The sequence below is a fragment of the Pelmatolapia mariae genome, linkage group LG23, assembly GCF_036321145.2.
Source record: "Pelmatolapia mariae isolate MD_Pm_ZW linkage group LG23, Pm_UMD_F_2, whole genome shotgun sequence".
In the NCBI taxonomy this organism is placed as follows: Eukaryota; Metazoa; Chordata; class Actinopteri; order Cichliformes; family Cichlidae; genus Pelmatolapia; species Pelmatolapia mariae.
In genome coordinates this window covers 43,729,378-43,754,894 of record NC_086246.1, presented here as the reverse complement: position 1 = coordinate 43,754,894, position 25,517 = coordinate 43,729,378, and the positions used below count along the sequence as shown (strand labels likewise).

The window sequence follows — 25,517 nt, the reverse complement described above, 5'->3', positions numbered from 1 at the left end:
GTGAGAGTAGATATCCTTAATACCTGCTTCTGTGCTTCATGCACTGGACTGAAACGAGATGCAAGTATGACTGAATGACTTTTAAATTACCGACTCTGGGAGTCTTTGCATATTTGGCTTGAGCAGCACTGGTTTACAGACTTGTACCAACCACATGCTTTCAGAGAGTGCCAACTCATACTTCTGTATTGCCTGGTCATTAGGAGGAGTTAATAGTGTGATTTGTGAGGGCTTTGATGATAACTAAAAAAATCTGCTTTCTACAGCATTTGCTGCCTCCTAGTGGTGGCAAATTAGAAAATAATTAAGGTAGAAGACCTTTTGTCAACTAAACTCTCTACATTTATGCCTTTAAAATACTACATTGTTCCTGAGAAAACATAATGCGCTGAGATCTATTTGGAAACACATTATCTAGCGTAAAGCTTTAAAAGTGGGCCGACAGCATTTTAAAGGTGTTACAGAAGGGGGCGCCATTATGCTACTGTAGTTTGTGAATTGCTGGAAAACGCATATTTAAACAGTCACAGTTATAGAGCCATGCTGGATTAGCTTGGTTCCATGAATGGAGCATCAGCGTTTTCAAACGTGTTTTTCATAGTTTCTGTGAAACTTAAATGGATTACTTTAGAAACACAGCATCTGGCTAAACGGAGAATGCTAATGATGCAGATGTTAAAAAGTATCAGTTTGGGTAAAATTCTGTTCTTTTTGGTGTGCCATAAAAAGGCACACAGCTAAGGGTCTCTGGTTGGAGCTGAACTAGAGAAGCTGGACTTAGCCTTGGAGGATATCTTATCAACCTGTGAGGTAAACTGGCAGATATTTAGCCTTCAATTCTGCGTTGCTGCCCCCCCCGGGAGTAACAAAGTCTGAAAGGTCAAAGACTATAAAGTATCTCACCCATCATAACTTTGAACATTTACTCAGCATAAATGCTGTCTTACGACATTTGGCTAAAAAAAAGAAGAAAAAAAAACAGAAAAAAGGTGCAATCCTACAAAACACTCAAGTGTGTACTCTGAACATTCTGTTAGATGCTGAAATGACATTACAGCAATGCAAACAACCACTGTATAAAGTCAAGAGTTTTTAATGTAAAAAATACATTGTGTTCCAGCTACAAGATCATGGTTACTGTGTTTGAGATGTGATCAGCATCAACAATTCACTAGCCACTCCACCTACAAATTAATAAAGTCTAAAAAAAAGTAATAAATATAAACTGATGATATTAAAAAGTTTTGTTTTTTTAAAAGCAGACACTTGTACCTGATAATTGAAAAAAGAAGAAAAAAAAGTGAGTTCATCTCATAGCACTTAAAAAAAAAAAAACCCAAAAAACCTGAAATAAATTTCAGGAACATACATTAATCTCAATGACTGTAACAGGAGGCGTGGCTGTTAGTCACTCTTCTGCAGATGCTACCTCAGTTAAAAGTGCGATCACATTTTGTCAAAAAACACACAAACAAATGATCCCCTTGTACAAATAACAAACCATATATACTGTTTGTTAATTCTGCATAGAGAGAACCAGTTACAGCTTTAAGAGTCCACAACAAACATTCTCTAATACTGAGGGAGCAAAATGTAAACTGTCATCTCAATATATCTCCCAATAAAAGAAGGCAAAACTATTTAAAGCCACAATCCTTGATGAGAACTGACGGCCTGCTGCCCATCCGCTTTGGTTGTTTTAAAGGATGAGGTCAGGTCAGTGTCGTTACGTGCGTCTTTAACAAGCGTGTGACAGTGTTTGCGCAAAAAAAAAATAAAATAAAGTATGGGGACAAAGAGTTAAACGGAAAATGACAGTGTCAGTGCATCTCACTGTGCTCAGAAAGGCATCTATAGTTACATTCCTTGTAAACAGCAAAACTGAAAGGCAAGAACAAGGATTGTGCCTTTTTAAATAAGTTACTTAATATTCCCATTGACTCATAAGTACACACCAATGTGTAAACCAGCTGATGCATCCAGCTGTTCGCGCTTGTGTTCAAGAAAATTTCCATCATCTCAACATTTAACTTTAAATGTTCTGTCTAAATATCAAATGTTTGTATAAATATTTTTCACCTAATGTTCCCTTATTCTCAAAGCTCACAAGAACAGTATCAAAATACAACATTAAAAAAAGAAAGAAACTTATCTAAAAATCAACCTACAAACACTTGGGAGGGTTTCGTCACCATGGTAGCAGCAGAGAGGCATGGCAATGGTATTGCTCCATTTCCACAAAAACACACTACGGAAGTGTCTGGAACACTGTTCCCACCAATCCCATGCCTTTACTGCCAAAATACTCCATAAATTACACTTTTACTAAAAAATAGAGTTTTTTTGTTCATCAGCATAAGAATAAAAAAAACAAAAAACAATCCAGTGTCTGTCATACAACCACCTTGCCTTTGATATCCAGCTTGGTGTTTTCATTTGCTTTGCTGGACTGTTCCTCTGTAAGAGTGATGTAAGAGTACACCAGGCTGCCAGCAATACTGCAACAAAATTGAGAGAGGTGACATGAAAATGTTGTATCAAAACAACATTAAGAGAACATGCTACAGCACATCAAAGTTGTAGAACTAGAAATAAGATCCAGCTGACACATCTGAATTCCCGCAGGGCTGGAATACAATATTATCTGTGTCAACAGAAACTTTTTATTTTCCCACCAGAAGAACAGATGCTGAGAACAGTTTGTATTTAAACTGAGAAACAAGAATTATCATGCTAGTGCTCATCCTGCTATATTTAGTCAGACTGTTTCATTTCTGATTCTGTATCAGATTTTTCATACTTCAACAGAAGTAACATTTTGTGCACCACTGCCCAATCTGCATAAAACTGAACCCCTGCAGCCCCTCCTGTAGGTGGTGGGATCACAGGATGGCAGACTTGTAACTACTTCAGGCTAAGTCTGTTCAAGCCCTCATGGGTCCATGCCCAGCTCCAGGGTGCGACCCAGGAAACCAAGTCCCAGGCAGGGTAAGCTGGTCCCTTGATCTTTTGGTCATCATATTGGTTTTCTGAACCACTCCCACTTTCTTTTAGGAGACCCAACCAGGAGAAGACTGCTGTTCACAACATAGTTTCTGGGATCTTTGGAAAACACAAACCCCTCTGCCACATTAAGGTGGCAATTCACAGAGGGGCAGTGGTCCAATCATCAGCTTCTAGGACTAGCTAGCAATACATGGACTGTAACTTCTCTGGTGAAGCTTGTGGTGTGTGAGGTTGAGATACTGATTACTTATAGTTGGGATCTGTAACCAGTTTCTTAGGCTACGTTCACACTGCAGGTCTTAATGCTCAATTCCGATTTTTTTGTCTGCTTGTTCACACTACAAATAAAATGCGACAGCAAACGCGCTCTAGTGTGAACCCTCAAAGCGGCCCGCATGCGCAAAAGACGTCACACACAACGCGCTCTGTTTAGACCCAGAGCAAACAATATTGTTTGACTGATGGCCCTTAATATAAAGACTTCGGACTTTACGTTTCCCAATTTTTGCTTTAAGTTATTTTGTTATTTACATAATAATGTAAATAAACTAATAATTATCCTTATTGCTGTTTTAGAGAGGAGCGGTGCTTCAAAGGATAGTTGCAGATTCCTGTCAGAATCTGCAGATTATACAGTACAAATAAAATGTTCACATTTCTCCAACGTTGTCTTCCCAACAGTTTCACTAACATCCACACTGGATGGCCAGGAAGCGTTCGCGATGTCTTCTCGGGCGCTTCTCCGGAGCTGATAATTGGCGTCTGTCTTGTGTCAGTGACGTAAAAGACGGATTTAATGCGACATGACCATTCAAACAGCAGTCGCTTTCTAAAACATCGGATATGTATCAGATTCAGTACCACATACGAAAGTGACCCAGATCGGATTTGAAAATATTGGATTTGTGCCGTTCACACTGTCATACCATGATCAGATATAGGTCGCATAGGGTCAAAAAAACCAGATTTGATGCGCTTTCACCTGTAGTGTGAACGTAGCCTTAGAGAAGAGCTGGACTTTGTTCCACTTTGGAAGTGTCCCAGATCAGATAGCGAGCCAGGGTGGATATGCTTGCATTCTACTACTACTACCAGAGAAAAAGCTCCAACTACACGGGTCCTCGGTTCTCACTCCCCTAGGGGAAGGTGTATACCAGAGTATCAGAGAAGAGGGGGTGACATTATTTGACCCTCGGATTCAGGAGAAACAGTCAGCTACACATGGGATCTGTTTACCTTATGTTCAAACCTAAGAAGTTAGTCCATGAGAAAATGTAGTCTCCACTGAGTACCATTCCAATGTATGTCACCAGGACATTCTGTAAAAATGAAGCAAACATTAACAAACCTGAGCATTTTGCATTGTTTTGTATTCAACAGTTCCCTCAAGCGAGCAGCTCACCTTAATACAGCCCACGATAGTAGTTGTTAATGCTGAGTTGTACTGTGTACACAGCACAGTGGAATACATCAGAATAAACCTGGGAAAAATAAATAAGTAATCATGTTGTAAATCACTCAACGTTTATTGGAGCCTGAAATTGGATTTCAAAATGTTAATGCAACATTGTAGACAAGCTGTAAGACAGAACTGAGACTGCAATACCGATCTAAGAGCAAATCACAGAAATGTGCCATCATCCAGATGTTGTACTGATAGTGAATTCATGCATGCCACATTTAATCTCAAGCCTATATCTTACCCCATGACACACGACAGGGTGAACTGGGTGAGGAACAATGCATCTGACCAGCCCTCATATTCCACTGCCTGAAAGGAGAAGCAGAATATGAGAAACACAAACTGAAACAAATACATTAAACATTATATTTGTTTCAACATTAAAAGCAAAGAAAAAAAACCGATTGAAACACATTTGATTAGTAAAGTCAAATATTACATTAGTGGTTTTTGATGTGTAATGTCACGCATTCACTTAAAGAAAGTGAGCAGCCTAAAAACTGAGGCGTTTTAGTTTATATCCATGTTGGTTGCTCAGTCAAGGGAAGTACTTGATGCTGCTGTAATAACTCTGCTAGGTGCATAATAGCATCTTTGTGCCTTTCTGGCTGCTGGGCCCCAGCTGGGCAACCCAGAATGTCTGCCAACACTGACCAAATGAAAAGACAGCTCATATTTACGGCACACACCCATGCTTAGACATATGTGCACTCACTTAAATGCAGGATTAAACCTAGCAATAACTGGTTGGTACTGAAATCATAACAGCTCTGGTTAAAATAAAGCATTAATTTAACAAATATAGTGTTAAAGTAGTAGAAGTAGAATAAGAAAAGCTAACTCCTCACCTTCTGCATATCTCCAGTCACAAGAGCCAACAGCAGAGTGGGAATTATCATAAATAATGCATTGTAGTACAATAATCCATATTTCCCCAACTCCTGAAAAAATGAAAAGGGTAGAGAAGCAGGTGGGAAGGGAGCAACAGGAAAACACAAGTAATATGCAGAGCCAGAACAGAGTGCTATTCACAAGCCTTTCAGTGCATTCCTCACTAAGTAGCATACAGATGTCATGCATGGCACCACCTAAGACTTCTTGTGTATGCTCTGTTTCACATGGCTTCATCGGCTTCACCCCCTCACTCATACACACACCTCTGTATAGCTCAGTCCTAGGAGATGGCGCTCCATAGGCGTCATAGACTAAATTTGGATCGGCCCTTGCAGAAACATGAGAACTGAGTAGTTCAGTTTGCCCTTGTGACATTAAATATGACTTAAACAAGCTTAAACAAGATATTTCGGAGTCAGTCCAAACAGATCTGACGACTAATCTAAAAAAAAAAACTGTTTAGTTAAGCACAGCGATATTTTACCAAAACAATGAATCACAAGTATTTTCTCTTAATCTAATCAAATTCGTGGGAGTAAAAAGAACTGACTCAATGTATTTCCACACGCCAGGTTCTTTTGAGCAAGATACTGAAGGGCAGTTCGAGTTCTCTACATTCACACGTAATCAGCTCAATGCCAAATACAGCTCCCACCCAACAATAGTCACTATTCATCAGATGCTGCCATCACATACCTTTGCGTCTAATTTTTGCTTTACATAGGCTCCGTTGGCTGCAGTCAGGATGTCGTTCAGGAGAATGAACATGTAGCCTTGCAGGTCAAATGATAAGTCAGCACTAGGATCAGAAAGAAGAAAAGGCAATCGAAAGTGTCAAGAAAATAAATTATGTGTATGGCTAACAATTAAGCTGTAGTTAAGCTGCGTTTAGGCAGGGCTCCTTTATAACACGTGTCTAACTTTCTTGAAGATAATGGCAACTACATGTGGACCTATATCCCGACAAAGCACCTCTTTGTAGTGAAGGTAAATCTCGGTTAACAGCCAGCACACCTGGATTTAGTAGAACTTACCTCGCGGCTATAAACGCCCCAAGGATCATTGTAAACACTGTCAGCTGAACTGGTCTGGAGAATTTCTTCCTGCCAGAAATTAAAGACGGTAAAGAAATTCAATATGACCACTTAGAACTGGAACCGGACAAAAAAAGGACCAGTAAATGGCGAAGAAAAGTAGGTTATCTGTTGTGTGTGATCTTACTTGAGCAGAAATCCCTCGGCCAGCATAGTGAATAAGATCGAGAACCTCCTGAGGACTGTAAACATGGGCAGACTGGTGCACCAGGGCGTAAACGGTGACAGAAAATCCATTAAACGAAAAACATCAACATTAATAGCCAAATAGTTTTTAAATGTGTGAATTGTTACAAAATGTGGAGCTTACTTTAGCCTTTTGGTTCCAAACAAACCAGTGATTTGATTTCCCACATACAGGAGAGGTAGAGGAAATGTCTAGAAAAAAAACGAAAAAAAGGATAGGGAGGTTTTGTTAAGAAAGAACAGCTCCAGCACGGTTAAATGAATTATCTGATGGACAAGCAGCGATCACCATAAACCTGACCTATTCCAGTTTAACTAACTCCCTCTACTTTCTAAACCACAGTCACTTCAGGTACTGCAGACACTGCTAAACTATTTCTAATGAATCTGTTTTCTTTTTTTAATACATGTCAATACTGATATGCTATTAATGGGCAAATAGTGGCTTATATTGGCCAAATTATACATGTTAGGCCTCTGCATTTGATTTTTGGACTGTTTATTAAGAGATGAACAGACTGCATGTGGACCTCTGGAAACTAGTAATAAATGACTGGTGCTCTTCATTTAGAATATGACATATATAAATAGACAGGTGAGTCTCACCTTGCGAGGTATGGTCTCATCGCAGTCTGGGAAGCTGATCACCCTTGCAGCCTTGCCCACCCACAGCACAATCACCGTGGCTAACATCTGCATAGAGATTCATGAAGAAATCAGTGTCGATACCTGCCTGGTTTTAAGGTGTGGTGTTAGTTTGGTTAACAAAAAAAGAAGTTACACGTATCACGTACTTGTCCTATTCCGACACATATCGACGACGGGAACCTGAAAAAGTAGAGATGAAACTCCAGTAAATTTTAATGCTTTAGAAGCTCAGCACACTGTAGTTAGTAAGCTAACCTCGTACTTAACACTCAAGGGTTAAAATGTTGCCCAACACAGGCAACAGAAAGAGAAGCTCCCTGCAGTGTGAACCACAAGATTACCATCACTGGATAAAAGTTGCCGTTAGGCTAATCAGCACCGTGGTGTTGCCTGCTCTGCTCAGCCTGCACAACTTCCACAAGCTAGGTTAGCTAGCATGGAAACAGCTTATCGACCGTAACCGTTACATGCGTTACCGCTATGCCGTTACCTGTAGTTAGTGAGGACACTTTTGTTCACCACGACGATCAGGAACGAACTGAGACCGTAAAACCCGGCGGCAAACAGCTTCACGACCAGCGTCGGAGGTTTGTCCGCCATCCCCGACAAGTTCTCATTCCTCTCTGAGAGTCGGCTCTTCCCCTGCCCATCACTTCTTCACTGTAGGCTCACCCACCTACACACACACACACACACACACACACACACACACACACACACACACACACACACACACACACACACACACACGTTTCACAACTTCCGCCCCAAGTCTGAGCATCACATTACGCGCAACAAATTTAACCACGAAATTTAACCATGAAATGAACGAGTTTTTTTGTTTGTTTGTACAAAGCTAGCACTGCGAATGAAATCACCAGCCAGGCTTAGCTTATTTTTTGCATTCTACTTTCTTTTGACATGGAACATTAAACTTAAAGCAAGAATTGGAAGGATATTTGATCTTTCCTGCAGCTTTATTATCCCCCCAGCTTTCACAAACACATCTGATTTACAGGCAGCTCGGCACTTCCCGGTTTTTAACCTGACATGTGATGCGATTAGTCCAATCACAAATTAGAAGGGTTTTTTTGTTCTTTATTACATGTAATTGGGGTTAGGCAAGATAAGTTATTTATTCACCACATTTCAAACACCACAGCTAATCAAGATGAATTCAAAATCCAAGATAAAAGATAATAACGGCAATAACAATAAAAACAACAAAAATTAAAACAAGGGCGATGTTGATCAACAACAGTCATTATGCAAATGTACTGTTTATAAGACTGGGGAAACCTGTAGTCACCTGAAACTGAAGAAGTCACTTGGATGAGTGACGAAATGTTTCTCCCACTGAAAACGCTACGTCCAGATGAACAGAATCAACCTTTGGAGATTTACTTGACTGGATGATTGAGAATGCATTAAGACGTATAAAATGTACCATGTTTACTCTCAGTCACAAGATGGAGGCAAACACATTCCTTGTGAGTGCAAAACAAACAATTACACCTTTTTGCCACAATACTGAAAAAGACCTGCCAAATATTGTTTATTGTTTAAGCACATGACAGGAACAAGTATGTCCTGGAGACAACAGAGCTCTGAGGGTCCCCTGTGCCGAAATATGCTCACCTCACCTACTTCCAAGGTGCACGTTCAGAGGTTAAAGCTACAGCAACATGTGTAGGAAATGTTATAACTTTGTTTGACTAACATATTTTCAGCTTATTGCCTTCATCATGACCCTGATGAAGTAATAAGCTGAAATTTGTTAGACAACAATAACTTGTTGATCCTTTGGAGAAAAGGAGTAGGTTATCAAGATGGGCCTTTGTTGATGGGGGTTTACTTTTCTTCCTTGGGCTATTCCTGATTAGTTTGCAGGAGCATTAAGGCCACGGCTATTGGGATGATTAGAAAACGTGATGCTTTTATCCCAAACATGAATGGATATTAAAAGTCTTCTGGATAATGATTTTGGATAGTTAAAGTTCACACAGATTTACACAAAACTGGTGAAGGTGGATTTGATTCAAAGCAGATAATTTTTGTTTTCTTTCAGTCTAGTTTTAGGAAAAATTGCCAGGCTGTAATATCTCATTAACTGTTGGATGGATTGTCTTGAATTGTGTTTTATATTTGTGACTCTTGTTAAAGATTATTAACAGTTTTAACATCTGACACTTTAATTAACAGGTTGTATTTTAAACCTAATTTTCTTTCCTATATTTTGAGGGTTGTAGATTATCAAGGCTTGAAATAAAGCATTAACACACACGAGGGAAATTTTAAGATACGTGCAGATAAGATTAAGAGTTTTATTGCTGCCTCATATCGGTCCTATGATCAGGAATGTCTTGAACTTCTGTCCTTTGCCATTTATATCTGCTATATATGTGGTAGAGTTCTTGTAGCATTACTCATCATGTTGCCGTCTTAGGACATACATGCTACATTTATTTATATATGTATAGACATATAAAATGTGTGTGTATATGTGCACCCCCATGGGCTAAGGTGTAACCACCAGATGCTCTTTCCATTTGATGTTTTCTTTTCCATAGGGGTCATATGAATGGCTCCTACAGCTGAGGTGGTTAGGCATCTAATCAGGATGCCTTCTGGGCGAGGTGTTCTAGGCATGTCCAAACGGAAGGACGCCCCAGGGTACACCCTTGCCACAGAGAGATTACATCTCTTGGCTTGCCTGGGAACACCTCAGTATTCACCAAGGTGAGATGGAGGAGGTAGGTGGGGAGATGGAGGTATGGGTTTCTCCGGAGGCTGCTGTCTCCTGGATAAGTGGTTTGGCACTCCAAACCACTGTAAGAGGGGTACATTTGGCACTTGAGGTTCCCAAACTGTGGCCTGGCCCACAGTTTGAGAACCTCTGTGTTACTGTATGCCCTGTGCAGACTTTGTTAATCATATTGTTTAAATTTTACAAAATACATTGTATTCACATTCTTGACATTGAAATCTGGGTTTTGTGGTAACCTGCTTGCAAAAATGTATTTTCTGTGCAATAGCTCACAGTAGCTTGAGTCCCTCAGGGAAAAAGGTCTACACTGATTCAGTGTTAAAAATTATAACTATCACCAATACATGCTTCAATTTACTATACAGACTCCAAGCTGTATAATCCTCATATATGAATTTTATCTAAAAATAAGAAAAACAAAAACAAAAAAACCCCCAAGCCTTTCAGTATCAAGAAACAAATCCACTGTATATTTATTTCTTCTAGACAGAGTGGGGAGTCACTTTAACCTGAGCTTTTACAAAATGATGATAATAAATGATCAGTGAATAATGGCCAGCTTCCTGACCTGACCTTGAAAAAGCCCACGTGTATTTTGGCAGGTGGTTATGGGATAAAAACCCTGACGTGTCTCTGATAAGAATTGTGTCTGTGCATGTGCCACGTTGTCAAACAGTAAGCACAGTGGTAAATTCAGCCCCTCGCTAATTTCATTTTCTTCAAAACACAGAAGGGGACATCTCGTCTGAGCCATGTCTGGATTGAATGCGTCTCTCGGATACTTTGTGGCTGCTGTGACTTTTGTAGTCTCAGTTCGATTTCTCCTTAAAAAACGGCCACGGTTCAGCTTCATCTCAGAGTTTACATCTTCTTTCATGCTGGTGGCATGTTGGCTGGAGGTGCAGACCATCGTGGAGGTGGGCGAGTGGGCCGGGGGTTTGGGCCCTGATGTGACTTTAACCATACTGTTTGTGGTACTGCTCACACACGGTATAATCTGTGGTGACGCATCAGGGAATCCCAGCCTGGCTGTGCAGAAATTCCTGAAGCTTGAGGCCACCACCGTAACCACACTGCTTGATGTTGCTGCCCAGTTTATTGGGGCTCACCTAGGCCTTCTTGCAGCCAAATACTACTGGAGCCTGGAGCTGACAGACATGCACATGATCAAAAATCTGATGGTCAGTGAGTGCAGCACATCTCTGCTGGTTTCTGTGCTTCAGGGATTTTTTACCGAGTTTGCCTGTGCCCTCGTCTTGCACATCATCCACTTAAACCTATGCCGCCGATCTGCTCTGATCCGAGTACCACTGATTGCTGTCCTCCTCACATTCCTGTCCCATTCAGGTAAGCCTGGGAATAACTGGCTTTCCTAATCTTTGTATTATTTAAACATTTTACCTTCTGCTTTTTGATGCCAAAGGATCCATTATTTGCATTTTGTTTTTACTTTGAAAGTTCAGCGGACTTAAAGCTGAAAATTTAACAAAAACTGTATTTTTCTATTCTTTTCTTCAGCCAAAGGTTATACCTCAGCTTACATGAATCCATCACTGGCATATGGACTCACCTTCCACTGTTCTGGATTTACCTTTGCAGAGTATGCAGTGGTTTACTGGCTGGGCTCTCTCACAGGTAAACTGATTAAATGTGCATGTACTTTCAGGTCTTAAAAAATGAACACAATACATACAATAAACATTTGATTTCTAGGTATGACTTTGGCTGTTCTCCTGTACATGGGCCATATTCCCAGAATCTTTGCCAAGAATCTGCTATACTCCCAGAAGACACGTTTCAGAGTGCCCAAGACAGACAAAGCAGAAAAGAAGAAACAGTGAAAGTTTTTTCTTAAATGCAAAACTTGACTTACCAGTGCTCAGCTGTAAAGAGATGTTTTTAATTTAACAAAACAAAAAAAATAAAAGAAAATAAAGAAAATCTTCATATTTTGTCCCCCGTTTCTTATTTAATCATGACATAAGTTCTTATTTGGAAAAAAAACCAAACAATTTACAACATACATATGACAAAAATTAGCAATGTTAGAGTGTTAGCATTCAAAAAACAAAAAAACCCTTGTAATCAGAAAAGCTTAAAAAAAAAAAAAAAAAAAAAAAAAAAAAAAAAACAGTCAATGAAATTAAAAGAAGTCTTCATTTAAATAACATTCAAAAAAAACCTTCTCTAGTCTGTGGGTGGATGTGACACAACAAAACTATATATTAACTTTTATTAAGAACAGTTCTTTATATGTTAAGCAAGTAGAGCAGGACCTACGTGCTGGTAGCACCCTGCGCAGAACTGAGTTTTGATGTCTGTGACCCGTCATTCTTTGTGTCTTTTGGCTGATTTTTAGCAGAAGTGATTGAATCTGTATGAAAGAAAGAGAGAGGAAAAAAAATCAGCACAATTTTTTTGTCCTAAAAGTCCCGTGTGCAAGCAAACATGAATTTCTTAATTACTGAATTTGGCAGCATGCTTATATAAGCCATATTTTGTTAGGGTATGATTAGTATTAAATGTAAGTTTTAAGTTTGTCACCTTTCTGCTTTTGCTGCTCCAGCTGAGCCTCGGCTCGGTCTGCCCATAAACAGTAATCTGGATTATTCAGTAAGGTCTTCCTCTGTCCACAACTGAGACATCTCATCACGGTAAAGCGAGTCTTGCTGTTTTTTCCTTATTAAAGAAATTCAGTTTAAATAAATAAATAAATAAAATGTTAATATTTATTCATTATCAACCATTTCTGAAACACAGGACAGAAAGTGACTGCCTACATTAAGTAGGGATTGAAAGATAATAGGGGCTTACGTTTTTGTCTTGTTGTAGCAGTTACACCTGGGATGAGCAACGAGCAGCACTTCTTGCACAGTGTCCTCTTCACCGATGGATCTCTACATAAATTGAAACATTAAAATGTTAGTCCATCTTTAAGTACATTCTGATTTTACTACTGTCCATCAGCTCCAAGACCAGTCTCATGTAAATATATGTGAATCTTCACACAGCTACACATTAACATCATAACACTTGTCCACACATTCTCAGTGTGAGCCTGCTCTCATTTGTGAATACAGCAGGGTAAACGTGGCAAATGTTCCCGACAAATGCCAACTGAGCTGCTGGTCTGTGAGCACAGGGCCCACTAAACCATCTCTGGTCCTTGTGTGTGCTTGTGTAGTTCGTACGGTATCGTATATTTAACACTATTGGCAATAACTTGTTTTGGGTTTTTTTTTAAACTGTGACATTTTCATCCATACTTTATCTAAAGGGAGCTCTGTGGCACGCCCAAATATGCTGCATTACTCTTTTGCTCCCCAGACAATGTGAACAACGGGATTTGTTAAAAATCAGTATTTAAGTACACGCGATTATCATCTCAACTTACTGTCTGAGAACGAGACGCTTTGCAATCGTCTTCTGTGAGAAGCAGTAGAAACGAGCCAGCTCCACATTTTCCGGATTTTGAGCTAAAACACAATGTGCAGCCTGTGGAAAAACGTAAGAAACCAGCTGAGCGACCACATTCAAAACAGAGCGCATGCTAGCATTTATGTAGCACGTGACTGTAGCTGGAAGCATCGTGACGATAATTAACTAAAACTTTCTCCAACCTGGTAAAGGTAGTTCAGTCTCTGGTAAGCTTCTTTGTCTTTCAAGTGGAGTGCCATTACACACAAAAGTCAGATAACAAATTAGCCCTAATAGTAACAGCGGATTACTTCTAACTCAACAGTATGACCCTCTGCAAGTAGCTACAACTGATATACTTCCGGGTTAATCCTTCAAAATAAAGGCACACAACGTGATTCACACCTCGGAAAATCAAAAACACAAAATCATCCGATTAGGAATTAACTGTCTACAACCATTCAAAGACCCGACAAGCATCTTGTATCTTTGTAGTTTAGCTATATCAACATCAAACCATATCACAGAGAAATTATTCATTGATTCTACAACCAATTAATTGCAGGGCTTGTAATTCTTGTTCTTTACTACTTTGACTTTGTGTGGCTTAAGAAGTAACGGATGATCTCTTTACACATCAATCACGTTCACATCCAAATCACAAAAGTAAAAACAGTTGAATTTATTTGAGTGTGCAGACAAAGTTGTTAGTTGTCCAGAAGAGAAACCGTTAACAAATTGTCTTTACCAGCCTTTGTATCCAACCAGTATCATATGGTCACGTTTTTCAAACTAGTTAAGTACACAATATACACATAGAAAAACAAGAGCATTTGTTTAGTCAACACGAACACAAAGGACAGAGTTCAACATACAATACTCATTTTTAATAACAACAGAGAAGAAAGTAGAAACCCTGTCAATCTAACATTTTAATTTACCTGTAAGGTGCGCCTCTGGTATCAGGAGACTATAAAGATACAGGGGAAGAACAGGTACAGTAGCTCTGTTGTGTGTAACAAATGTAGAACGACATAATCACAACACATGTTCATGATGATGACTCCACTGAAATGTTTCCTATAAAACCAATAAGAGAAATGTCCTTAAACAATGGGTGGATGTGGAAATAGCACAAGTGTTCACTGAATGAGACAATATGTGACAAGAAGGGGAACAAACATAAAATTCAAGTATCAAAATAACTAAGACACCGACAAGCTGAAAAGATCAATTACAAAGGTAGTAAAAATCATGGGAAGAGAGACACTGACACAATCAACAATACATCAGGCAACATTTTGCACTTGTTTAAGGCAGTTGATTAAAAAAAAACTAAGTAGAACTAGGCATCTTCTTCATTCCAAGTTAAATACAAGCCTAGCCCTAACTTATCACCAGAAGAGTTGATGTACAAAATTAACTATGCCCGACTCTGATACTAAGCACTTGAGTTTGACTTGTCTTCTGACATCTGAGAATGAATAGAGTTCATATGGACAGCGGTGGGGTTGTGCTCTAGATTTTTGGTCTTCTTCACAGTGAGGTTTGTCAGGGCTTATAAGGCTGGTGCATCAAGAGTGGCACACCACTCTCAGCCTATTGTCTGGCACAAAATCTAAATAGTTGGCACATATCTGTGCACAGCATGGGAAGGCAGGATAGCTACTTTCATCAGCTAACGATTGCTCTTCATGGCCTCCTTGGCTGCCAAGATGAGAGGTGTGAGACTGGAGAGGGGTTTCGCCAGCTTCAAAAATGGATGCTAAAAAAGATGTGGATGTGAAAAGAGAACATTACTGGTCTGAACCACAAACTTAAATAAAACACTGAAGAGTTCAAAAAGTAGCCAATAACTGGAAACGTTTGTAACCTGCAGGAGCTCTTTGCCACTGCCTCTTTTCTCTACATCCATTTCCAGGCACAGGTTTAGAAAATCTCTGAAAATTGGAGACAGCTTCTCAGGATTCTGAAGCTCAGGTGTGCCATTTGTAGCAATTAGGTATAATGCCTGCCAAAGGGGAAGAGACAAACAAACAAAAACTTTAAAGCAGAGTTCTGGGAAACAACACACTTAAAGGAAATGAATCAAGTCAAACTGGCTGAGTGGGAAATGTGCTACAAAAGTTAATGCTGCACAACTTTCTATATCTGCCTGGGGATATTCCAATCCACATGAGCACATTCCACACAAGAAGTGAAGCTTGTCACTTACAATGTAAACAGACCAAGAGCGGCAAAGTCAGAAAAAGCAAAGTGTGAAATATAGGGTAATAAAGTTCATTATAGTGGTAAAAAGGAGCAGGGTGTAAAATCAGAAAACATTAAAAATAAACAAAGACAAGTGTTTATCCTGCTTTTCTGTTGAATCATGGGAGTCTATGGCCCACAGTTATTTTCTACACCAAAAGTCTGACAGACACAAATCACTGATTCAGTTTTAAGTAAGTGATTTACTGTGACCTTGTAGACACTGTACAGATGACTAAATTGGAAACATTTCATTTAAAAATGGTATATATTTCCCCACGCTGCTCTACACTATATTAAAGATGTCTAAACTAAAAGGTGTGAAAGTGTTCTGCACTCACTCGTAGTGGATTCTCATTCAGGTAGGGAGGTTCTCCTTCAACCATCTCAATGGCCATAATACCCAGTGACCAAATATCTACTTTAGGCCCATAAGCCTTTCTGGTCACCACTTCAGGAGCCATCCAGTAAGGCGTGCCTACCATGGTGCTGCGTTTGCTCTGCTCTGGAGTGATCTGGGCGCAAAAGCCAAAATCGGCTGTCGAAGACATGAAGAAGAGTGAAACAATTTACACCGGAAGGATTTAACAATGCAATATTTATCATAATTACAGCACAGGACTCACTCAGCTTGACAGAACCATCCATCCCAAGCAACACATTGTCACTTTTGATGTCTCTGTGGATGACCTGATTTGCGTGTAGGAAATCCAATGCTTGTAAACACTGGGTGAAAAAAAGAATTGAGAGAGGGAAAGATGGCGTTTTTTATTATACCTTTTACATAAAGTGGGGGTCAGTTTGCTTTACAGGACTGCAAAATGTAACGTACCTCTCGGCAGACAGCAGCTATCTGGGCCTCATCCATGCAGGTTTCTGTAACCACATCTGTCAGCGAGCCACCAGCAAGATATTCCATCACCACAAATAACTCCTCCCCCATCAGGAAACTGGCACATAAAACAAACGCATGTGAACAATCAGACAAAAAGTCCTGTAAAAAAGTTTAAAAACCTGCCAGGCTGTAGGTTTACGTTCACTCTCACCTGTCTAAAAAGTTGACAATGTTTGGGTTCTTGAGCTCCTTCATCACTAGAATCTCATTGATGATCAGCTCCTTCTTCGGCTGCTTTTGTAAGTTGATCTGTTTAATGGCGACCTGGCAGTGTGAAAAAAACATATATGACCTTTAGTTCACTCTAGGTTTAACATTCAAAAATGTTTTCTCCTAATGTAAAGCGTCACACAGTAACCTATGAAAGACGAAGTAAAAAAAACACATACGCATATGCCTTTAAGAGATAAAATGAGTTTCTAAGAAGTTTAGTGGATTTAGTGGTTGGGGCAGATGCTGGACTTTAGATACTTCTTCTTGCATAACTGATAGCTCTTGCTCAGTTTAACTTAATTCAACTTCTTCATTTTTTGTTTGCTACAATTAAAATAATAAAACTTTGTTTTTTATTGAGCTAGATTGCTTTTCATATTTGTGGCTACTATGACACAATAATTTATCATTTCTGGGGATAAATAAAGTACATCGTTCATGAGATCTACTTGTCAGGTGCATTGATGGAGACCCAAGACACCGCAGTTCTCACTTTAAAGTTGTTTGGATGGATCTCCCTGTTATTCTTTTTTTTTTCTTTTTCTTTTTTTTGCCTGTTTGGCTCTTTTGCCATCAGAATTATTGTCTAAAGGCGAAGAAAGATGCCCAACGGATTTACTTTACCAAATGGACCATCCCAGCCTTGCCGTAATGGTCTATTTGATTCACCTTTTATTGTTTATTTTATTTTCACTTGCTGAATACGGGACAGACTTGACTGGGGGAAAGAAAGGGGAGAAAGAAAGAGGGAAAAAAAACAGCTGAGAAGAGGGAGGGGGAAAAAGGGTAAAAAACAAAAACCAACAGAATAAGTAGACAAAAAATACATATATCGATCACCTGGATCACCTGTTGAGAAAGAAAAAAGAAAACAAGCAGAAGAAAACGAGAGTAATAGAATAAACAACATCAGAATGATATATGGGAATATGACAGTAAATACTAAATATTAAACATTATTGTGCAGCACGTAAGATCGACAGCGTACAGTGTGCTTTGAGGTAGGAGCCAAAAAGGGTGTAGTTTGTGTGTGTGAGCACCCGTGTGTACACCTGTGAGCATGAACGCGCTTGTAATTAAAAGGTTCCTTCATGTAATGATCTGCTAGAGGGTGTGGGGGGCCACTGCCCCGTCCTCCAGGGCATGAAGCAGGTATGGAGGAGATCAAAACTCCAGACATCCAGAGGCCCCCAGAACACAAGAGACCAAGGAAGACCAACAGAGGGGCAGCCGCGCCACTATCCCGGAAAGAGCTGAGGAGAGTCCCAGATGAGGGGTCACTCAGCAGCCGCGGAGCAGAAGCCAGGGGGGGTTGCAGTGACATGCCCGTGAGCTCCGCCGGCAGCCAGCTGTGCCTGAGTGACCGAGCCCCAGGCCGAGAGGCCGAGGGCACCCCATCCCCGAAGTGGCCCGAGCGAGCCCCAGGCTCCAGGCCCCGATAAGCAGCCACCAAGGAGTGAGCCGGTGTGTACCTGGACGCCCATCCCCGGACACAAAGAACCACCAACGCACCGATGTCTGAGGGCGTCCGCCACCAGCAGGGGAAGTGGTGGGGGGAGATAGGCCTCCAAACCTTGGAGGGCCTGAGATGTCCCCAGAGAGGTGGCGTCTGATACCCAACATGACATATAGACACAGACATACAGGCACACTCAAATACAAACATCCATTCCCACCCTCATGCTCTCATAGGCAATTACTCCACACTCAACCAACGTGGAGACAGACATAAAGAGACACTGTACACATAATCACACTCCCCAAGCGTACTCTAAGAACCGGGTCTAGGTACCCTTGCCCCTGGAGGGGGAAACTGCACCCAGACCCAGGTGGTGTTACCCTTTTCCCTGCGGTGGAGAGAAGCAGACTGCCCCGACTCCGCAGCAGCAGGGAGGCCCCACATTCCAGACCCCAGTCGGACGGCCAACTCCTCCTCCTAGCCCCCCCGCTCCAGCAGGCCGCAGAGACCGGGGGTGTGAGAAGACTCCAAACCTCCCTCCACCCGTTCATATGTAGTGTTGATGTATATGTGTTCTAAGGTGGATTTAAAACCCAGGAGGGCATGGAGCTACCTGCCAGAGAGCAGCAGGTAAGCGCATAGCCCCTCCTGCTAGCCCTCAATGTCTACGTGAATTTTAAATTGAGAGGTGGGCAACGACGCCAGGGGTGAGGTGTACACCCTGATGGTAATTTGGATTCCGTGTAGCCTGCCCACCCCCAAGATCCTATATGTATGTGTTATGAGAGTGTGAGTAATGTGAATGTCTAAGTTGTGAGATAAAATTGAGGCAGAGGCAGCCAGAAGGGGACAGAGGGGGGGGATGCCTCCTCTGCACCCTGGTGACACACCCCTACCCCAAGGCCCTGCATGTGTGGGTGATTGTGGTGGAGCGGGAAGAGGGAGGCAGCTGGAGATGGGGAGGGAAGGAAGGGAGGGGCAAGTGACCCCTCCCTGGGGCCAGCTCCCCCGCTGACCCCAGTAGGCACCCCCATACTCTGCAACCCGCCAGGGAAAGGGGGCCCAGGCCCATCCGGACCGGGCCCAGTGCAGCAGCGCCGCCCGGCCCCACAGAGCCCGGGACAGCCCACCCGACCCCACCACAGAGAAAACTGCACCCACCCCATCATCCACTCATCTTCCAGACTACACAAGACAATAGACGCCCAGGCTGAGATCTTCCTCCACCTCTCCTATATCTTCCCCTCCTGCAGAGAGAATTCCTGAAGAGAGGAAAGCTCCTGCAAGATGTGACAACCTCCCCCACCAGTTGAAGACCCAGGTGGCTCGATGCACTGGCGGCACCCTGCGCCAGGGCTGGGCCCCCATACACCCACTCGCCCACAACCCCGGCAACACACCAACCAGGACCCGAGTCCCCCAGGCCCGGCCAGGGCCCCAGCCCAGAGACGGAGCGCCCCCAGAACCTACCAGGTCAGTAACCCACGTCCGTCAGCACAGACCCTCCCCTAGCCCCGCTGCACGCAGCCACGAGGAAACCGTCACCTAAGAGCCAACAGAGCCCTTAATTGACCATGACCGCTACCCCGGGTTGAGCCCCCCAAGGAAGATGCTCCTGGGGAACCCCCCGACGCCCTAAGCCTGTCCCTACCCCCACACCAATCACAACAGTGAAGGTGGGACCAAACTATGACCCCCCACCCCCACTAGGTAATGGAGCTGATCAAAGGAGCCCAGAGCAATTGATCTGATGTGGTGGCAGAGGCTGTATCAAGACTAATGTAATCTAATAGATAATTTCTATATTGGTTAGAATTAAGATTATTTTTATTTTTCCAGTTCATGAGGACTGTTTTCTTGGCTATGCATAGGGCAGTGAAAACCATATGGGCTATATTCTTTTCTGAAGTGACATTATCTAAGCTGCCCAACAAACACACTGAAGGGGAAGTTGGAATGTTACATTTCAGACACTTTGATAAGTCTTCACATATCTCGCGCCAAAACTTCTGAACTGGTGGACAGAACCAAAGAGCGTGGATATAATTGTCCAGTGAATTGGTTTGGCAGTGTGAGCAGTTGTTGGTAGACGTAAAGCCCATCTTGAACATCCGATGACCTGTATAGTGCACTCTATGTAGTATTTTGTATTGAATTAATTGAAGACTGGGATTTCTAATTAGATGAAAGGTTTTTAAGCAAATCTGAGACCAGAAGTTTTGGTCTAAGTTAACTGATAAATCCGCTTCCCATTTTGCAATAGGAAGTGATATTGATTCATCTGTTTTAGAAAGCATTCTGTATATTTTGGAAAGTAATCTCCCTGTTATTCTGGCTACACAGCCAACTACTCACAACACTTACAAAATTCCTGGCAACCCAGATCATTACGAACGTCACTCCACAGCAACGTCTCAAATGTACTACCTGAACACCTTCACCATGTTATCTCTCTAGTAAAACTCCCTAAAAGCTCTTTCTAGCTACAACATGTTCAGTGTTCATCTGCTCACTATAAACTACAATTGTGCACCTACGTATTACCACCCAAATAATCTTTTTAGTAACTACCAGCTGCCTCACAATCATTTTTATAAGCGAATAATAAAAAATAAATAAAAGGTGCAGTCCAACCCTTTCAAAAGTGGCTTTAGCTTGTCATTCATGCTGCAAGCTGAAATTAGTTCTTTCTGAAGGCACTTAAGCAGTATTACAACAGCCCCGCTTGCTATGATCCTTATTATTTTTCATTGTTTTGACACCACCTAGTCCATTACTGATTTAGTCTTTACCTCCTGTCCTGTGGATACATCAATGGCTGTGAATACTGTTCCTGATGCCCTGTAAAAAAGAGGAAGATTATTTATTTACTTCAACACATATTCTAAGAAACTATACACTCACAATTATTCTACAAATGCATTTTTACTCACTAAATGTTTTACTTAAAGTCAGTAATACTGAAGAGAATTTATGTTTGTATGAATTGAGAGGAATCACATCTTGATTAGGAATGTACTACCTGAGAAACACAAGTATTTATGTGTCACTTATAAATAACTTGTCAATCTCATAAAGTAAACTTTGACATTAAACCCAATGCTGAAGATTCTCCGAACTAAAAGCTGGTTGTGAAATTTCACTTTCTGTTTTTGGGTGGGATGATCAGAAGTAAAAACAGAGTGAAAAAAACAGTAAAAAATTCAAACTGCTATACTGTTTTGTTTTTATAACATCTTCTGGAAAAAGCTGATAAAAATCCTGCTTTGGAGAAACAAGGGATTTTAAAACATTAAACATATTAATCAACATTAATAATATGACACATCTGCTATTAAAAGTTATTAGTCTACTACTATTTTTCTCATGGTAACATTGCTCCAGGGCCTTTTCACAACAGAAAAAAAAGAACTTGTTCAACTAGAAAAAGTCAAACTGTTACAGAATATACCGCCCTTCTGGCAAGATTTGCCAGTAAATAACTTCACCAGTTTAAAACTCAGCTCATCCTATTGTGAGTATCTACAAGAGACTGAACAATACCAATCTCTGGTGATTTAAAAATCTCATATCGCATATCAACTGATACCGTTTCTTTCAGATACAGCAAACAAACTTTCATTGTTATTTATTAGTTAATATATCAGTCCCTGCTAAGATAATATAACAGTCCATTTTAAAAATAAACTTGTTCATACAGTTACAAGCAGATGTGAATTACTCATTTACGTTGCTTGTGGCATTTCAAACACTTGCTCCCAAGAGGAAACTTGTAGAGCGGCCTCTGACGAGTAAACTATTCAGTATCAGCACTACTAACGTGGACCAAGTGTGTTTTGCCTATCGCTTCCTCACTTTATAATTTTGCATTTCAGCCATTCAAAATGTTGTTACCTATGTATATGCAAATGGCTAATATCGATCAAGCCCTACAATCTGATATCAAAAAGGCTAATCGCTGTAAATATTTACTTAGGTCTGGACAATATAGATTGAAAATCAACTGCCTGTTTTATAACATAAACAATTAAAACTGTAATATAAAAAGTAACTCTTCGCTCACCCCTGGCCAATCTTTTCATAGCGGGTGTACTTCTTCTTGGGATCCCCAATACTGACTATGGTTCCTGTAAACCACATTTAAAATATGTGTTAAAAGAAAATGGCAAATGGAAGTGACAGGAAAAATGAATTATGTCTACTGTATTTATGCGAGACTAAAAAATTTACTCAGTTTGTCCATGATCTCTTCGTCTGACATCTTGCCCTTCCTTTTTTGCCTGTCTGCAGCCTTGGAGGCCACATCTCCGTCCGGACACGTGCTTGGAGCAGGGATGGGGTCGATGACAGAGCGAGTATATACCTGCAAAATACAACAAACATTAGCCAAAGATCAAGATTATTTTTAAATTGTTATTTAAAAAAGGAAAAACAAAATCATTAGAAATAGAAGGTGAAATAAAAATATTTTATAATGAATTCTGATAATAATCATTACGCAGTAAGGCCAACGTCTGGCAGGTGACTTACACTCTTTGTGTGTTCTGGTCTTGGTGCCACAACTGGTGGAGGCGCTTCATCATCGTCATCATCATCGATGTCTTTGATGTTTGGAGATGAGGGTTCAGTGCCTTTTTTGGCAGCCTGGTATAAAGTCACAGCAGATTTTGTTAACATGTATTAGACAAAACAAATATATAAAAAATACCTTTTAAAAGTCCCAAGATACTTACGGACTGAGGTCCTACTGTAAATGTGTCTTTTTCTGTGAATTAAAAGAAAAGTGTGTTTTTAGTAACCATGGAGGTATAGTCAATTTAAAACTCAAAGTCTGAGTGTCATTAAGATGTGACACTCACTGATCAGTTTACCCCTAAATAGGGTACCAAAAACATAACATTCTCACCAGAGGATGAGAAGCTGAGGTACTTCTGGCGACCGTTGCCTGTAGAGTCATAGAACTTAAGGACATCAAGCACAGCCTGTGGGTTTTTCTTCTGCTCTGACTTGGTAATGTTTGAGGTCTGGAGTAGTCGAGCCCATTGCTCTGGCATACCCTGTGTATTCAAAACAGAAAGGAAAAATGTGTCCAATAATGTAAGCTCTAATCTAAAGGCCATGTTGTGCTTTGGTAGCAAGAGAACAGAGTTTAGTGAGTGAAAAATGAAAATAACCAAACAGCGAACTCACCGTGAACTCCCCTGTTACAGCGTCAAACCCAACATGTATGGTATGTTCAAAATCTGAAGGCGGTGAGATTTCTGGTCGCTCTTTGTCTCGATCTTTCTTCCTACCACCTGAAATTAAATGAAGCTTTATCCAAATTGACCAGGACAACACTCGCTACAAACACTAGACTTGAGCTTATTTTAGGCCAAACTTTTAATCTTTTTATCTCACTTTTTTCAGCCCCAGAGAAGATTGAGATGATCTTATTGCGCTTCCTCTCCTCAGGCACAGAAGGCAGCGGTTTAGAGCTGTGGTTGGCCGAAAGTGAGTCTTTGCCAGAGCCAGTGCTGAAGATAGTGCTGCTCATCCTGACCGGAGGGGCAGGGGGTTTATCCTCAGGATCTCCGTTATCACACATGGCCAGGAGGTGGTTACAAGCCTCACAGGGCTAACCGGGACAGGAATACAGCGTGTGAGGATAGTAAGTGCGCTCACATCAGCATGAGACACTGGTGTGTTCATGCACTGCAGGAGAAAGAAAACACCAAGAAGTACCTGGACGAAAAACAGATATATGAAAGAGTATAACTACGCTGTAATAAAGCTAGAAATACAACAGGGTGTAGTAACAAGAAAGCAAGCACCCTCTATAATAAAATAATAAGTTACATTTGCTACAAAGGTTCAATAAGTAGGAACATTGGGAGGTGTAATGTTTCGTAAGAACCCTGAGCAGACAGAAAAGCCTACACAAAGCCTGACATGTTTTCAGTGACATCACACTTTCTCTGTACTTGTGCAAAAGCTGCTGCAGAGACCTGCTGCACCAACTTTACAAAGTTAACTGCGCATAGAGTCGACAGGGGTACCCAAGAATAAACATAAGCATGATACACAGCAGACTAACTCGAATAATCAGCTCGTATTCTAACATCTGAAAGGTGAAAGAGGAGCCCAGATGACAATCAAAGAACGAAGTTGCTCCTTATCTAGTGCACAAAAATGAAAAGCTTGCATCTACTTTCTTCATTTTAAGGTTTATAAAGTACGAGCACAACCTCATGAATGAACCACATATTTCCATATAACGGTGTTCCTACTGTAATGTCTACTCAAAATGCCCTTCAAGAGAGTAACAACAGGGGCGGCTAGCGGGCTAACGCTAGGATAACTACTTGGCCAACAAGTGTGCTAGCCAGAAGCTAACATTAGCAAGCTATAATAGCGACTGCAAGCCTTAAATAGAGCTTTCAGCTAACGCTAACTTGACAACCAAGCTTGAAGGTTCCTCCCCATGATCCCCCAAAAATAACACTGTTAAGCGGTGCTTTAGAAATCACTAAACATACCAATTCACAAACTATTCCGCACAAATGAGCTTTATTTAGCTAAAGAAGGCGACGCAGGAGCAGAGAAGCTTACCGGAGAATCCACACCAGTTAAACTTGATTAGAACTTCAATCCCGAACGATCCTCGACGGTGTGCAAAACGTCTGTATATCCTTTAAAAGTTATTCCACCGTAACAAGGGCTCCCCGGTGGTACAGCCGGCGTATAAATAACTTAGTACAAAGGTTACTCCAACTATTTACAGTGCAACTTTTCTTCTATCTTTTCGGCCCTTGGATAATTCCGCTATGGCGAAGGGGAAGCGGAACTACCGACCCAGCCCTGGCCTGTTCAATAAAATGTTTCAAATGAATGGTGTGTGAAGACAGTCACCTATCTGAAGCAAAGAAGAAAAAAAGAGAAAGGAAAAATCAGAGCCCGTGTGCAAAACCACACGGATCATACCCGGAGCTGCAATAACACGTTTTAAAGCATTAAGAATAATAAAAATGTGAAACATGCTGAAACCTATTAAAGTGGAAGTTTCATTAGGTTTTCATTAGGTAGTTCAGCATTTACAGACGTAATTTTCCAGCTGCAGAGCAATTATTTTGTAAATTATAACTATAATGTGGCAGGTTTCTCTCACTAATCTGACATTAATGTAACGTTTGTTTATTTTACTGCCCTAAGAAATTTTAAATGGCCTAATTTTGAAAGCCTAATTT

General features: G+C 40.9%; 4 protein-coding genes across 7 annotated transcripts; 1 reads left to right on the top strand and 3 right to left on the bottom strand.

Annotated features, from left to right (window-relative positions):
• Positions 1-1,077: 1,077 nt before the first annotated feature.
• LOC134620567 (nucleotide sugar transporter SLC35D2-like) lies at positions 1,078-7,890 on the bottom strand. The gene is made up of 12 exons (XM_063466773.1): positions 7,781-7,890; positions 7,437-7,470; positions 7,249-7,335; positions 6,767-6,834; positions 6,584-6,655; positions 6,397-6,465; positions 6,059-6,161; positions 5,317-5,409; positions 4,710-4,777; positions 4,409-4,487; positions 4,243-4,325; positions 1,078-2,498 (listed from the first exon to the last, which is right to left on the bottom strand). The coding sequence occupies exons 1-12, from the start codon at positions 7,888-7,890 to the stop codon at positions 2,393-2,395; spliced, it is 972 nt and encodes a 323-aa protein (XP_063322843.1). The 3' UTR covers positions 1,078-2,392.
• Positions 7,891-7,926: 36 nt separating this feature from the next.
• Positions 7,927-13,823, bottom strand: rpp21 (ribonuclease P 21 subunit). 3 transcript variants are annotated; one of them, XM_063466775.1, is made up of 6 exons: positions 13,678-13,823; positions 13,452-13,552; positions 12,872-12,954; positions 12,602-12,736; positions 12,338-12,431; positions 7,927-7,966 (listed from the first exon to the last, which is right to left on the bottom strand). In XM_063466775.1, the coding sequence occupies exons 1-6, from the start codon at positions 13,732-13,734 to the stop codon at positions 7,948-7,950; spliced, it is 489 nt and encodes a 162-aa protein (XP_063322845.1). In that variant the 5' UTR covers positions 13,735-13,823; the 3' UTR covers positions 7,927-7,947. The 3 variants fall into 3 exon arrangements, with proteins under 3 accessions (XP_063322845.1, XP_063322846.1, XP_063322847.1); XM_063466776.1 differs by lacking the exon at positions 7,927-7,966 and adding an exon at positions 11,103-11,205; XM_063466777.1 differs by lacking the exon at positions 7,927-7,966 and having other exon boundaries at positions 12,005-12,431.
• aqp12 (aquaporin 12) lies at positions 10,505-11,934 on the top strand. Its single transcript, XM_063466774.1, has 3 exons — positions 10,505-11,404; positions 11,576-11,692; positions 11,771-11,934. The coding sequence occupies exons 1-3, from the start codon at positions 10,810-10,812 to the stop codon at positions 11,896-11,898; spliced, it is 840 nt and encodes a 279-aa protein (XP_063322844.1). The 5' UTR covers positions 10,505-10,809; the 3' UTR covers positions 11,899-11,934.
• A 309-nt stretch (positions 13,824-14,132) lies between the features above and the next one.
• Positions 14,133-25,138, bottom strand: pak2b (p21 protein (Cdc42/Rac)-activated kinase 2b). Of its 2 annotated transcripts, none has more exons than XM_063466360.1 (15): positions 24,883-25,138; positions 23,692-24,015; positions 23,482-23,588; positions 23,198-23,348; positions 23,025-23,056; positions 22,822-22,935; positions 22,522-22,654; positions 22,355-22,418; positions 21,084-21,132; positions 16,771-16,883; positions 16,557-16,674; positions 16,351-16,450; positions 16,066-16,262; positions 15,348-15,485; positions 14,133-15,239 (listed from the first exon to the last, which is right to left on the bottom strand). In XM_063466360.1, the coding sequence occupies exons 2-15, from the start codon at positions 23,876-23,878 to the stop codon at positions 15,153-15,155; spliced, it is 1,590 nt and encodes a 529-aa protein (XP_063322430.1). In that variant the 5' UTR covers positions 23,879-24,015; positions 24,883-25,138; the 3' UTR covers positions 14,133-15,152. The 2 variants fall into 2 exon arrangements, with proteins under 2 accessions (XP_063322430.1, XP_063322432.1); XM_063466362.1 differs by having other exon boundaries at positions 23,692-23,985.
• Between the last annotated feature and the right edge of the window lie 379 nt (positions 25,139-25,517).

Excerpts from the sequence above, each read along its gene's own strand:
- LOC134620567 (XM_063466773.1), bottom strand. The coding sequence starts at position 7,890 with ATGGCGGACAAACCTCCGACGCTGGTCGTGAAGCTGTTTGCCGCCGGG. Across the intron at positions 4,488-4,709 it reads ACCCTGTCGTGTGTCATGGG|GTTTATTCTGATGTATTCCA; the intron begins GTAAGATATAGG and ends TATTTTTCCCAG. Across the intron at positions 2,499-4,242 it reads TTCTTAGGTTTGAACATAAG|TATTGCTGGCAGCCTGGTGT; the intron begins GTAAACAGATCC and ends ATTTTGTTGCAG.
- aqp12 (XM_063466774.1), top strand. The coding sequence starts at position 10,810 with ATGTCTGGATTGAATGCGTCTCTCGGATACTTTGTGGCTGCTGTGACT. Across the intron at positions 11,405-11,575 it reads CACATTCCTGTCCCATTCAG|CCAAAGGTTATACCTCAGCT; the intron begins GTAAGCCTGGGA and ends TCTTTTCTTCAG. Across the intron at positions 11,693-11,770 it reads CTGGCTGGGCTCTCTCACAG|GTATGACTTTGGCTGTTCTC; the intron begins GTAAACTGATTA and ends TTTGATTTCTAG.
- rpp21 (XM_063466775.1), bottom strand. The coding sequence starts at position 13,734 with ATGGCACTCCACTTGAAAGACAAAGAAGCTTACCAGAGACTGAACTAC. Across the intron at positions 12,737-12,871 it reads TGCTACAACAAGACAAAAAC|GAAAAAACAGCAAGACTCGC; the intron begins GTAAGCCCCTAT and ends TTCTTTAATAAG. Across the intron at positions 12,432-12,601 it reads GGAGCAGCAAAAGCAGAAAG|ATTCAATCACTTCTGCTAAA; the intron begins GTGACAAACTTA and ends TCTTTCATACAG.
- pak2b (XM_063466360.1), bottom strand. The coding sequence starts at position 23,878 with ATGTGTGATAACGGAGATCCTGAGGATAAACCCCCTGCCCCTCCGGTC. Across the intron at positions 22,419-22,521 it reads AGAGATCATGGACAAACTGA|GAACCATAGTCAGTATTGGG; the intron begins GTAAATTTTTTA and ends TGTGGTTTACAG. Across the intron at positions 16,451-16,556 it reads TAGCTGCTGTCTGCCGAGAG|TGTTTACAAGCATTGGATTT; the intron begins GTACGTTACATT and ends TTTTTCACCCAG.